This window comes from Sprattus sprattus (genome assembly GCF_963457725.1).
Source record: "Sprattus sprattus genome assembly, chromosome: 13".
In the NCBI taxonomy this organism is placed as follows: Eukaryota; Metazoa; Chordata; class Actinopteri; order Clupeiformes; family Clupeidae; genus Sprattus; species Sprattus sprattus.
Window position 1 is genome coordinate 17,984,635 of NC_137911.1, and position 15,145 is coordinate 17,999,779.

Consider the following 15,145-nt stretch of genomic DNA (forward strand, 5'->3'; position numbering starts at 1 on the left):
TTCTGATGGGTAAGGAAAATAAAATTGATAACGTCAGAGTAGCCTACTTGACCAGTCCTCTGTTTGAGGTTATGCTACCGTTTACCCTTAATGTTTCAACAACATAATCTTAAACTGGAGGTGACCAGAGGTAGGCTATCAGGACCAGTTCAGCCAGCTGAGTGGCTGTTAAATATACCCTATTTAATATCACCTATTTCATTTTCATCAATATATATTTGTCAGACTTTTTCATGTCTTCTGTCAGTGCATATACTGACTTTTTGCCTTTGTCAGAAATATTGAATTTCACCTTGCAAAGGCACGCAAGTGGCTTATAAATAATTTATTTCGCCAGCCTATCTTATGACTGCTGAAAGCTCATGTATCACACCAGAACCACAGCATTTCATGAAAAGTGTCCTTTGCAGTGTAACCATATTAATCATAGCTATGTGACGAGTGTTGAACAGGTTGAACTTTAGTCTGTTCTGTTCCTTGTTTCACATTATTTGTTTCATACTGTTTTGTAATTTAGCCAGAATCATCAAATACCTCACAGCCTTCAAAGTTCAGGCTAGATTAGATTTCAACCATACCGGGCATGGGGAATCTACAGACAACTTGTGGAGCTATTGCCTGTTCTCTCTCAAGACAGTACTATTGATTTAGTTTTTTTTCTCTGTGTGTGAGTCACTGTGAAGTATGACAAAACTCCAAGCTGACAAACATACAGAGCATTTCTCAGAATCAACAGGCAAGGGCAGAGGTGACAAGCGTGTGTCTTTCCCTCCAGATGAGGAAATTGTGTCAGGATTTGCGGAGTACAAAGACACACAAAATGCTGGTGAGCTGTGTTTTGCTGTGTTATCATGAGTTGTGATCAGTGATATTTTTCTTAAAATGACATAGCGTTGCATGCTCAGTATTTGGTCACTTTAAACACATTGCAAGTTTTACAAGTGGCTTAATATTTGTGTAAGTCATGCTGTCATGCATGTCAGGTCATGCCATTAAACTCATGGGCGAAATTATTTTACAGATTGTATTGTTTGTGTTTTTGCTACGTGTCTAGCATTTCCACATGACATCTTGGTGATAATATAATGCTACTAACTATGTAGCCAACAATGATGAAATGAATGAAAATAAATGTTTCTTGTTCTTTTGTATGTGTTACTGAGTTAAGGATGGATAGATAGCAGCCAATACAAAGTATAACAACAGTACTTGAGGGCATCACTAAATCTCAAGCCTGGTTATCAAGTAGAGTTTTGGTATTTCTGGTAACATAATATAAATGTTCTTCATAATATGACAATGTTGGTTATTGGAAAATGCATTTTTTATTTGTAAATAGTTCTAGTTAGTTATACAATTTACAACTAGATAGTTTTACAATTTCTTTAAATGACTGGTTTAACCATCTTTTATTTTAGATGGCTGTTATACTGTGGCAGACATCAGCTCTGCCTATGAACAGAGCTGTGTGAAGCATCAAGTTCAACCCAACCTGAAAGTTCTGGAGCAGATAAAGGTAACACATGACGGATGCAGAGACATCTTAGGAAGCAATTAAGAATGGTGCCAATCTCTGACACTGCAGCGAGTGACTAGCAGTACTGATTAGTTGACTAAAAAGCGTCAATGAAAACATTTATCAGTACAAAAAAAAAATCACTTCCTGAGAGAACCCTGCATATGCACAAGGCTAGCGCTCAGACACACACAGTCATTCACATACAGACACACACACACACACACACACACACACACACACACACACACACACACACACACACACACACACACACACACGCACACGCAGGAATATTGACTCAAACATAAACCGACCATGCACACATACGCATCCACACACACAGACGTGTACACCCACACCCACACACACACACAGGCACACACACACACACACACACACACACACACACACACACACACACACACACACACACACACACACACACACACACACACACACACACACACACACACACACAGCAGGCATGCATAATTCAATCCATGCACTTACTTGTTTCACTTGGGCCAGATATATTAAGAGCATCGGTGTCTTCTCTGCATAAATTTATGATTAGATCAAGGAGAATTATTTGTAGGAAATTAGAGGCTTTGGAGTGCTTACATTAAGTACAGTATTATCTTGGAGGTGCTAATGAAGCCAATTGCTTTTGAAAGTAGTGTAGGTGGTCCCTTTAAAAGAGTAAAATATGTATGGCTAACTCAACGCTGAAAGGAGAGATATTTAGTCAAGAGCAGCAACTGAATGCCTAATAAGAGTATGCAAAATGGGGCTTGCTGCTTAAAGAGCATATTTATTAAATTAGGTATTTTCAGGCCGGGATGTCCCTTGAGGATGGCTGTTGAAAAACTATTTAAAGCTTTTATTGCACCCGTGGGCTTTCACTTTTCTTTGAAATGTTGAAAGTGGATAAAACAGTATTGCTTTTGGTTACATCTCTGTAAGAGAGGTAAACAATAATAAGGCTGAGCCCAAGACTCCAGGCTTTGAGTTTTTACAGATGAGCCTGATGCTTCAAGTTATTTCCTCAGTGAAGTTTACCCTTCACAAATGAGTTTCTGACACTTATTCTGTGATCTTGTACAAGAGAGCAACAAGAGAGCAACAAATGAGAAACGTACCTTAATGCAACTAGTGCCATTGAAATAGCAGACCTTATTAAAAACTTTGGTGAAGGTAGTGAAGAGTTTAATCTTTCACGCAGATGATCTCTGTACACATGTCCAGCCTTACATGCATACATGTGTGCACACACAGCCAAATAATGTGTCTTTTACACATTTCCTAGTGTTACTTAACTAGGGATTTTTAAAACTTATTTTCATAAACCTCTTGTGAAGTCCATATCATAAAGGAGTATCGTAATAAAGTAAAGAGAAATGACAAGACATATTATAGGAGAAATGTGAAGATATTTGTTGCAAGGGCATACAGCAAGCACTGCATGTGCAAAGATCACATAACTGTATTTAAGTTTTTCTGAGTGCTTTATGAGATGAGTAAGTTTAGTGTAGATTGTGATCACATACTTACTGTAGCTTGAATGTGTGTTTGCTGTATGTTTATCTCATACAAACACCACAGTCAGTAGTACCTTCTGGGCCCACAGTGATGATGTGTGCTGCTTGCGCCTCTTGGAACTGTGCTGCCATTTGTATCGCGACTGATGTGAGGAGCAGAGAGGCTCATGAAAGACTCTGGCTTTGCCTAGGGAAAGCCATTGGTCTTGTGAGGAGTTTGGTTCAAACCAAACACTTCTCCCATTGGGCTTGGTGCAGTTTCCTCCTCCTCCTCCTTTTTCTCCTCCTGGGCTCTCCTCTTCTCTGGATGTGAAAGCAGCACCGCACTTCACTCCTTTGCAGTGAGCCCTCGACCCTCTTATATGCAATAACTCTTTCCTCTGCCTCTGACATAGAGAAGAGGGTTTTTTTCCCGTCTGCTCGCATTTAAACACCATCAAGTATAAAGAACTTTGGGACTTAAAATTGAATGAGTATCTTCATCCTCTGGACGATAGTGAGCCAAGATTAAAGGTCCTATCTCTCGTCTCTCTCTCTCTCTCTCTCTCTCTCTCTCTCTCTTTCTGTCTCTATCTCTCTATCCATATCACTCTGTCTGTCTTTCACACTGTCCTCTCTCTTGTTTGCTGAATGGTGTATGCATCTCATTCTCCAAAGCAAGAAATGGGTACATACGTATGTATACATCATATTTGACATTTTCAGTTCAGGGATTCAGAGTAAGGTTTGCTAATTATTTTGCCAACTGCCCTGCTATTCACTTGCAGAATCTGTGCTGGTGAACAAAGACAGACAGCAGAAATATTTTGAAAGTGAATACAATTTTTGTGTACGTTTTCATCCCTTTAATGATAAATTAAGTTACTAATTTTGTCTATGCTCTTTCTAGACACTGCAGGTTTAATTGCTAATTGTTAACTGGGAATGAATATATTTGCATATTAATTAGCTCCCAATTTACATTTTTAATTTGCTGCCTTCAAAGGGTGTGAGATAAAAGGTCGTGTTATTTTAAATAATTTATCCTTTATTGCAGAAAAGATGCTGAAAGGAAAGTGTGCGGGCAATTTTAACCCCTGAGAGCTTTTACTGTATAAAATGTTCCTTTTTTTCAACTAATTAAAAGGGTGGGAGGAAAGGGGGGGGGGGGGGGGGGGGGGGGGGGCTCTGAAAACGTCCTTTCTACAAAGCCACCCAGAATAACAAGCGCTGGAGTGCATCTCCAGGACTGTGAAAGTGAAGAATGGCAAATGCACTAGAGATGGCCTCAGCGGAAGTCAAGTTTATAAACTACGTCCCATTTTGCCCAGGAAAGAAAACGCTCTCTTTTTATCATTTAATTTTCTTCTCTCCCTCCTGACATGTTAATACGTTTGGCACTTAGTCATTTCATTTTTCTTGGAAAAACAAAAAAAAAAACTCATGGCACAGTGCGTCAGTTAAATCTGGGGGCTCAGAAGTTTATTCATTTATGAACTTGTAGAACTTTTTGAAAAGCAGATGAAGAGCACAGTCCTGGTCATATTTGTTGTTGGGTTTCTGATACTAATGCAGTATGCCAATGCTCGATAAACAAATTAAATGTTGAATGTCCGTGTTATGTTTTAAGCCAACATAACTCGCAAGCATCTTTTTTTAATCTATTCAAACATTCCCACATTAGCTTACATTTTCTGATTATCACAATCAGTCACTACGACTAACAACACAAACTGTAACACACACAATGTAAATGCTACATTTTTTTCATATTTGCAATATGAAGCAATATCATTAGCTACATTCAGCTAAATGTCTGTATTGCCTGTAATCCATAGCATAACACAAATAGTTTGGCATGTGTTATTCATTAAGTACAATTGGCAGATTATTCATTCTGTGTACATTTATACATTTGTTGTTCAGAACACTGATTCCCTCTGTAGTATCCCTGGCTGTTTGTGCTACCATACTGTAAAGTGGAGACCAGTAGAGCAGGTCCTTTTGTTTCCCTTGTGCTTTGAACAATGAATCATATTTAATGATGAAAGACAACATGCTTCGGATATGAGAAAGAGGAGAATGAGGCATCTGCGCACAATAGAATTCCCCCAAATGGAGCCTTCACTAGATACTGGACTTGCGCAACCGATCGCATTTTGCTTCCGGAGACAAGATACACCTTTGTATTTCTCTTTTTGTTATAATGAAGGGCTCTCATTGCCTGTTATGACTGTTAGGTAAATAAAAAAAACAAAAGAACACAAAATCTCATCCACTGTCTTTGCAGTGATGCCTCAACTCTGACGCAGATGCTGATTCTTAAGCAGCATGTCCAGCTATGTAACATTAAAATAAACCGTTTATTTGGTAAGGGTTGATGCTTTCAACAATAAACTGGGGGCAACGTATGAAACGACCGAATGACTTCACAGTAAAATTAGAAACATGCACTTGCCATTGCATTAACTTAGTATTGCCAGAACAGAAAATGATCTTGTTCTTCTTTATTTTGCCTGTAGCTAGTGACCACCGTTGGCACGAGAGCTGGATGTCTTGACCTAAGAGGTGAGTGAAAATATGCTTGTGTTTCTAATGGTGGAGAAGAAGCTTCTAAAGTCAACTATAACTCTCAAATTATATTGCAGTAATATTAGTTTGTTCTCTAAGGAAGATGCCACTCATATTGATACTGTCGTTGTGACATGCTAGAATGCCTGTATCAATCATCAAACCTATATTTAAGCAAAGGCCTACTAACCCTACCTTCAAACAAAGCCAGGTGTACCATGAATATCATGCAGGCTGCAATCAGCCTTTGATGGTCCCAAACATCATTCATTTTTGCACCAGAGATGGTTTATTTAATTGCATATGGTACATTTTGATCTCTGATTTGTGTTGGTCAAAAAAATGTAAGAGTGCTTCTATTTTTCTAAATTCAATTACAATTTTGGATAAGGCTTATAGTGTTGGCAACATGCCTGTTTTGATAATGACCATTTTTAGAGATGTGCCAATTAGTTTAGGGGATTAAGTCAACTTGCTCCATTAACATTTGGTGCATTTTAGTAAACATTAGGAATAATGATTAGAGGATCACGCCATGGCGAGGAGACCACAAACATCTTTAGTGTGCTATCTTTCATTTTCCTGGGCGCCCCAAAAAACAAGCATAAATAGCATTGCTTTGGATAAGGTAAAAAAACGGCAAGTTCTAACCCATTGTTTTAAACAGGGTTTGAATAAAACTTTAAAGAGTTCTTGTTGTGACCTTTGTCAGAATATTGAAACACAGGTCATCACGTCGTCCCTCACTGACACTCCTCAGAATGAGCTGATGCCATCATCCTGCCACCCTGCATCTTTATCTGTGCAGGGCAGAGGGGATTTGGAAATAGGAATTCAGATCTCCTTCATATGATAGAGAAAAGTGATTATTGTTTAAAAAAGAAAGAAAAAAAAGAACAGAAAACTAAATCATTTTACAAATGATTATGCTAATGATTAATACATTATCATCTCCCCAACACACAGCTCGCAGCCATATGATTTCTCCCCCGACCAGGCAGATAAGAGTGTGTGAGAGGATTGGGGCCTCGGTGGAATGTGCCTAATAGAGATGGACTACTGTGGCCATCAAAGTGTTTCTCTAGGCTTTGTTTAAAAGTCATCTGTTCCTGAGTAATCACAAGCCCTTTGATTCGAGAGTATGCGGGGAGGGCATGAGACATGTTCTTCTTCATGAGAATGTCCTCCTCTTAACTCCTAACAAGTCACATGCAGTCTGCTATATGTGTGCATATTATAGGCTGCATATTTGTGGATTACGGTCCTGATTTTTCCTGACGCTGAGGCTTATACATACTGTATATACTTATATGTATTTAGTCAACATAGCTGTGAAAAAAGGCTGGCTTTTTAATGGATTTTTAAAAGCATTTGTTGGCTTTCAGGTGAACGGCTAGATTACTGCTCGTGTGAATCTCTCGAGGCAATTCTGAAATCTGTGCAGTTTGATTCCATCAATCTTCAAGAGACAGAACTTGAGGAAAATGTAAGTTTGTGTGGTAAGAAGAAAATCTTCTTAGAAGAGATGGATGCCTGTAGCTCTCCGTGCGATATAAACTGTATCTTTATTTCATAGGGTGCATCATCCTTATTGGAGATGATTTTGTACTACGAGTCGGCATGTCAGCTGAATGTTTCATCCAATTTGCGCATGGGCCCTACTGGATGGTCGGCCCTCTCCCGTCTCACCAGACAGGTAAGGAGTGTGCAGGCTCACAGGACAGATGTGTTAGCCATGAATCACAGAGTTGTCTATAGCTGTTGGCAGGGTAACCGTATGTCACACCACCACAGTCAGACAGAAAGACAGCCACACATTCTACAATCGATGTGTCCACGTTAGTTTTATTGTGATTTATATGCTGTATATATTATATCTGGAATTACATAATAGTGCCAGTCTCAATTTTTGATATGGCCCATATACTTGGGCTCTATGGTTATACACAAAGGATACATGATATATGCTAATACACGAAGGAAATTATAATTGGTAATATAAATGGATGCGTATGTACATCTTTTTAAAAGAACGATTATTCTGATACCCAGAACCCAGAAAGCCATCCTTAGAGTTTGGGTTATATCATTGTGGCTGACCCATTAGTAGTATCACACCATCATACACTCAGCCGACACAAGTCCAGGGTGAGAGTGAGAGTGAGAGTGAGAGTGAGAGTGAGAGTGAGAGAGAGAGAGAGAGAGAGAGAGAGAGAGAGAGAGAGAGAGAGAGAGAGAGAGAGAGAGAGAGAGGAGAGAGAGAGAGAGAGAGAGAGAGAGAGAGAGAGAGAGAGAGAGAGAGAGAGAGAGAGAGAGAGAGAGAGAGAGAGAGAGAGAGAGAGAGAGAGAGAGAGAGAGAGGAGATCTGCCTCATGTGGCGATGATCTGATGGACTTCAATGGTGCCACCACCGGCGCTCTCTCTGGCTGTGTCTCTCAAGATCAATCAAAATAGGTCTCCAGGAAATATGAAAAAGAAAGAAAACAAGAATGAGAGAAAAAATCTGGACATCTTTTGATGGACCTAGGGATGGAATCTAACAATGGCCTCCAGATTTGGCAGCAGCACTAGTCAAAAACTTGTTTTCCATTTTTGATGTTTTGCTGCTTGTTCAGACAGGTGAGTGGTTTGATGAAAGGACTGCAGGTGAAATTGAGAGAGTGAGAGAAACGGTGCGACCAGTCCGTAGCAAGGGCAGATTCGGCCCCAGAGCCTCTCTCTCTATCTCTCTCGCTCTCTTTTGCTCTCTTTCTCTCCACATCTTTCCCTCCTTCTCTCTCTCTCTCTCCACATCTTCCCCTTCCTCTCTCTCTCTCTATGCATCTATCACCTTCTACCTCTCCCCCGCTCTACTATCTCCTTCTCTCTGTCTATCTCTGTTTTTCTCCACCTCTCCTCCTCCCTCTCTCTGTCTATCTATCTCTCTCCACTTCCCCCTCCCTTTCTCTCTCCCTTTCTCCTAACCTTCAAACACCACCACCTCCACCCCATCCCTTCCTTTCCTTCTTTCTCTCTCTCTCTATCCCTCCATTCCTGCAAGTGATGGCTGGCTGTCTTGTGTCGACAGAGCAGTTGCCTGTGGAGACTGGATGCCTGTAACATGCCCATGGTGGAGTACCCGGCGCAGGCCCTGTCAAAGGCCCTCCTCGCCAGCAGACTGACAGTTCTGCACCTGGAGAAGGCCAGCCTCAGTGGCAGACCCCTCTTCACTCTCGGTAGGATTTAATGATGCACTCCAGAATGATCATGTGTAACACTAGCACTAACACTAACACTAACACTAACACTAACACTAACACTAACACTAACACTAACACTAACACTTACATGCATAATATGAATGAAAGTGTCATTACAATTATAGGAGCAGGATGGGGATGAAGGTGGATTAGGGGGAGAGTGAAACTGTTTATATGCTGGAAGCTTAAATGATGTACTCAAGAATGGCTACGTGTGGTGCATGAAAACACTATTAAACATATTAATTAAAGTGTAGTGAAATTGAAAACTTATAAATAGTCTATTGTTTCTTAACTTTGTCAGATATTAATTCCAAAACATTTGATCAGAGCTGATATTTATGGCCCAATGCATTGTGCAGGGTCCAGATGCCCACATGTTGTGAAGTAGCCTATGCATGTTATTATGGACCAGTCTTCTTCAGTGTCTCGTGCTCACTCAAGAGCATCACTGCTGTGTGCACAGATAGGCTGCTGAAGCTCTTGAAACACAACATACTTAGAGGTGTATTTCTCAGGCTGAAAATATTATATCAAGGCTTTGGTGGTTCTGTGTGGAAACGAAGTGCCCTTTGCTCGTATCTTACACTGTTACACTGCGCAGACTATTAAATGGATTAAGTCGTGATTAGGTCGAATGGGATATGACGTAAAACAGTGAGGCACTTTTAAGATAATGAATGCAAATTTAATAGAGAGGTGTATCATCCCCCGCCATCTTTCTGTCTCCTTCTGTTTAATGCCTGCCTCCTGCGGCTCCCCTCAGATAGGCTGTAATCATGTATGTACACGCGTGTAAATTACACACACCTACCAGTGCAGCGAGGAATTAAGACATTAAGACACAGTGACACCTTCAGCGGTCAGAGCAGAGCCCCTCTGTGGTGTGTGTCTCACAGAGTGTGTGCTGTCATAGAGACTCTCTGTGTGTGTGTGTGTGTGTGTGTGTGTGTGTGTGTGTGTCTACGGCTGTGCCTGCCCAGATAAGCAGTGTCCGTACACGAACCTGGCCAGCAGGAACAGATGACGGCGGACAGGGCGAGGCATGGCAGATTTTGGCCCCGTGACCCTAACAGCCAGAGACGCTCGGGATTAGATGTCCTAATCTTCTGCCTGTCACTTCACACACTGCTGAGTCCACACACGCGACACACACTGCGTCCAGCACTGCCTGATACAGGGCCGCTCTGTCTCTCTCCCTGTCCACCCGCAGTATCACCTCCATGAGATGCTCATAAGTGGTGTGTTAGAAAGGCACTTCAGAGGCTGGACTGTCCAAGTGGCATTCAATTGAATAAGTGTTTAATGCTTTGGTCTAAGGCGACTTACAAAACATATTTGAAAGCTCCTTTAGAAAAAAAAATCATCAGGACTAAGATGCAGATTCTGATTTTTTTTGGTATGTTTTTCTTCATTTTGTAATTAGCCATTCATGAGTTATTTATTTAAGATCTCCATTAAATTCACCATGTGCAGCTAAAATATTCTGTCATTTGAAAGGGGCATTTAACATGCTCACCTGCTAGAAAATGGCAGTTCAACTAACATGGCCATGGGTTGCTGTAGTGCTGATGAAGTGAGTATCTTTGCTGCAAGCTGATTTGGAAAAGTGCAAAATGTAAATTAATTATAAATGCAAAACTGTTGCTGCTGCTGACAGGTGGAGAAGCTCTGTTTGCCAGCAGAGTAGAGGAGAAAATCCAGGAAGTGTTTTGCTGTCTCTCTCGCTCTCTCTCTCTCTCTCTCTCTCTCTCTCTCTCTGTTTCTCTCTCTCTGTCTTTCTTTCTCTCACCTTCTCTGTCTTTCTTTCTCTTCGTTCATCTCTCTTTTCTCTCTTGCTCCATCTATGCCCCACTCTCCCCCGTCTGAGAGAAAGGGCTCTGTCCCTTTAAGCCTCGGGGGTCTGTTTGATATTTTGGGGCTGCTCTGCGGCCCCCTGCGCCTCACCGTGGGGCGCCCAGCTGCTGATCATTGCTATCGATCTGCGGGGCCCTGATTGCGGGACTGGCTGCGCCTCACCGTGGAGTCCCCAAAATCAATCCAACGATCCCCCCCATTTGGTTCCCACTGTGCGTAATGACAATGTTGCCATTCCACATGCAACCCAAAAGGGCCTGATCAAATCTGCTGCATTGATTTTGGGAGACAGTAGTCTGTTGCCGCCGTCAACGAACTGCCAAAGAACAAGATTATGTTTTTTATTTTTTTATGGACAGAGAACAACAATTGTAATACTGTTGCGATTAACAATAATTGCAATAACAGTAATAAACAGGATTATTATTCAGATGTTGTTTTATTTATGGATGTGTGTTACTAATAATATTTTAATGTAGGCTACCCTGCGTTTCTCAAACACTGCAGTAGCCCCAGCTTTTATTTCTATGCTTGATCATTTGTTTCCAGCAAAATGACTGTATTTTTCCTGTCGAAGTATAGGCTTGGGTGCCATGGATTTGTGCCCTTGCTTTGTGTTTTTCTCACAAAAGAGAGGTCCTCTTTCTTGGAGTTGTTACTGTGTTGTGTTGCAACAGCATTTGACATTTTTTACTTCCATATATTTTTAGATTCAATAATAATAATAATATGAATCACTACTTTGTCACCTCTTAAGCCTATGCTTTCCTTTACATTCCTCCCTGTTATTATGTCCTCTAGATAATCAAATCAAATCAATAATTCCCTTTCTAAATGACTCTCATGCGCGTCATGTGTGTGCTCTCCAGTGGGGGCTCTGAAGAAGAACGCCGTGCTGCAGGAGCTCTGTCTAGCCAGCAATGATCTGAACAGCTACCAGGACTCCATGCACCTGGGGGAGCTCCTGAAGAACAACTGCAGCCTGCGCTCCCTGGACCTCAGCAACAACCTCATAGCTGATGAGGGTAAGATCCGACTGCGTGATAGACTAAGTGAATTACAGCCTCATAATGTTATTTTAGTTACCCTGTGTGAACACTGTGTTGGCATGCTTTAAAAATACTTTGAAGAAGATCATATCATCACCACACATTTGTAGTTTGGTTAAACTAATTACAGTGATGTATTTACATACTAACTACATAGCTGCAGAAGGGACAGAGTCTCTGGCCTACTCGGCTCATCCAGTAGTTTTGTTTTATGTCCAAATGATATTGTTTGCTCGGTTGATACCGTGTAGAATTCAGCTGGACTATACAGGAGATCACAGCATAAGAGACCCTTTGAGTTTAGCAGGACTATAACACTACACAGGAGATCACAGCATAAGAGACCCTTTGAGTTTAGCAGGACTATAACACTACACAGGAGATCACAGCATAAGAGACCCTTTGAGTGCCAATGTGTATGTAAATACCTCTAATGAGTATTTGTGATCCATGGACAGGTCTAGAGGAAATGTGTGATGGGCTGAAATATCAGCACTCAGGCCTGAGGTCTCTGGTGCTTTTCAACAACCAGATCACACACGCTGGCATGGTACCTATGGCAAATGTTTTGGTAAGCAATAGGGAAAGCACAACACACACACACACACATACGCTTTGGTTGTGCTCATATCACAAAAACTAGTTGGGGAAAATGCCTTTGCCAACTCGGAGGGACTATGCTGTGTGCGCTGATAGGAAATGCCCTTGACTGATGTAAATGCATGGGGAGGATAAAGTGGTGATGAGATATGGAGGGTGTTTATTTTGTCACGTTTATGTTGTCATTAAATCCGGCTCCATCCTTAATCAGCGCTGCATGTTAACTCACTCACAGAGACAGTGGATGGAGTCCTCCTGAGTGTCCTGTTCTCATCTTAACATGAGTGCAGTTACCCTCAGCCATGCTTTGAACCTTAATAACACCATTCCCTTTTAGTCCTCTCTGATTGTCAGCGTAAACTGTACCTTTCTGTCTCCTCAGGGCAATTGGTAAAATCAAAAGCCTACAAATTAACAGCCTGCTCTCTTTTCATCTGAAGACCCTTAGCATATTCAACACGATTCCATCCAGGCCAAAAATACAGCACGTACATTCCATTTAGCCCTCTCAGTTTGAGAAAGGAACAGTTTGATTAAATAATAGATATGTGTTTAGAGGCTTTTTCATGGGGTCTGTCATTAAGAAGGAGAAGTAGACATCCTTACGACCATAATGAATATAATTAGTCCAATGGCTGGTCATGTCAAATATGACATAAGAAGGCCTGTTATTAACCTTTTCTTTTTTTTTCTTTCGCCTTCCGGGGTGCCTCAAAAGAGTCGACAAAGTGAGAATCCATTATCTGGTCAGGCGTTGAAGTGCTCCGATCAAATGAACACCACTGAATTATATTATTTCACATAATAGCAATCAGTTGGAAGATAAAGGACTGCATGCTAATGTGAGTGACGGGATTCGAGGGTGACCAGGTGGATAGCATTAGACGAGAGTTAAATCCGTTTCCCTTACCTTAGTGAGACAGAATGAAAATAAAAGTTGTTCCCCGTTGGTTATGAAATATACACAACAATTATGCACAAATGGAATGATGAAACAAACCTGGCAACGCACGTCAGACGTTACTGCTCGCGTTGGTGAAGTGTTTTTGGTGAAGAGACAGAGTGGTGGTGATGAGGGTGACGAACAGGAGCGTTTCCACGTCTGTTACACAACGATGGCGTTCCCTCACGTCCCCCTGCCATCTCCTGCTTTACAGCGCTGCTAATCACGGCCCAGGCTTGACGCCTTCAACATGCTCTGGAGGATCCCCTCTAAGGCGCAGTGTTGGGCGGGGAGTGGGCGGGTGCCACAGGCTTCAGCAGTTCATCACTTTATGCTGCGCTCACATTATGCTCACATACAGCCATCACAGGCAACCCTCAAGATGTAGCGTGTGTGTGTGTGTGTGTGTGTGTGTGTGTGTGTGTGTGTGTGTGTGTGTGTGTGTGTGTGTGTGTGTGTGTGTGTGTGTGTGTGTGTGTGCGCGCGCGGGTGCGTGGGTGTGATGTGATGTGAGTATACAGTAAATGTGTACGTATGTGTGTGTTTGTGTGCACATACATGTGTGTAGGTGTTCGTGTTCATGTGTGTGTGTCTCTATTTCAAAACTGAAAACAATAACATTTCTAACATTAGACTTTTTTGTTTTGTATTTCAGCCTCATTTAAGGACACTTGAAAATTTAAAGCTGGACCAAAATAAATTAAAGGATGAGGGCATCCACATCCTCAAGGAGGCCTTTATGAGGAATAGGTCTATACTGCAGCTAGGCTTAGCAGATACACAGATAACCTGCGAAGGTTTGTTACTTTTTCTTCTGGATTTCAGCATACAGGCCACTCTTTCTGGTTTCTTGGTGTCCACTGTTACACCATATACGTCAAATCTGAAACTGAATTGAAAGCAGGAATGAAATTGAATATCATTATGTTGATATAAACAACATTATGTAGTTGGTATAAAGATTGGTATGATACATTTCTCCCCATTTGCTGTTACTAAACTTGGCTGTGTATGGTTCTTTTCCAAACCTATTTATCCCAGTCTGTGTTTAGTAATATTGTTATATTTTTCTCTTAATGACACCAGGTGCTGTGGCCCTGGCTGAGTTTCTTGCAGAGAGTCCACAGATACGACGCCTTGACGTTCGCAGAAACCACATCCTCTGTGGGGGCCTGATGGCCGTCTCTCTAGCCCTGAGAATCAACGCCTCCCTTATCGCTCTGGACCTGGACCTGACGTCAAAGCCAGAAAAGGTCAGCCTCATGTCAATCATATCATAGTCTTTACAACCACCTCGCTGTCAGAATAAGGTCTGACTTTTTTAACGTTATCGAACTTTATATCTGGCGAGTGATTTGGTTTGGACCGTTTTGTTGTGACCTTATCTCCTTATTTGTCATTAATGAAAATTGGATTCTATATTAAAGGCTGCAGTGGTGCTGATGAATAGTTTCCTCTCGGGATAATTGGTCTGCTGTCAGAGTTAAAAAATGACACGTAACACATACACACACACACACACACACACACACACACACACACACACACACACACACACACACACACACACACACACACACACACACACACACACACACATACATACATACATACATACATACATACATACATACATACACATACACACACAAATACTTGTGCACACCCTCTAATGCAACTGTAGTTTCAAAGAAATCAGCCTACAGTGTGTGTGTTTCTTTTTTTCAAATGGGTTGTGTAGGGCCCAGGGAAAATGATGCCACAAGTTTAATACATGCCCAGACAGGATTGAAAAAAAAAATAATTAAGCACACTTGCCATCTGTTTGTCATGATTTTATCTCCTCGCTC

The 15,145-nt window shown here is 41.5% G+C and overlaps 1 protein-coding gene across 1 annotated transcript in view; it reads left to right on the forward strand.

Annotated features, from left to right (window-relative positions):
• Positions 1–684: 684 nt before the first annotated feature.
• The window catches only part of LOC308374425 (protein phosphatase 1 regulatory subunit 37), a gene marked incomplete at both ends in the record, with an annotated part of 18,292 nt that continues 3,831 nt past the window's right edge, over positions 685–15,145 (forward strand). Inside the window, 10 exons of the mRNA XM_080850202.1 lie at positions 685–826; positions 1,419–1,516; positions 5,559–5,604; positions 6,993–7,093; positions 7,184–7,303; positions 8,675–8,822; positions 11,573–11,728; positions 12,211–12,323; positions 13,951–14,092; positions 14,382–14,548. Of these exons, the coding sequence (XP_080706328.1) occupies positions 685–826; positions 1,419–1,516; positions 5,559–5,604; positions 6,993–7,093; positions 7,184–7,303; positions 8,675–8,822; positions 11,573–11,728; positions 12,211–12,323; positions 13,951–14,092; positions 14,382–14,548 (1,233 nt within the window). The remainder of the gene's footprint in view (positions 827–1,418; positions 1,517–5,558; positions 5,605–6,992; positions 7,094–7,183; positions 7,304–8,674; positions 8,823–11,572; positions 11,729–12,210; positions 12,324–13,950; positions 14,093–14,381; positions 14,549–15,145) is intronic.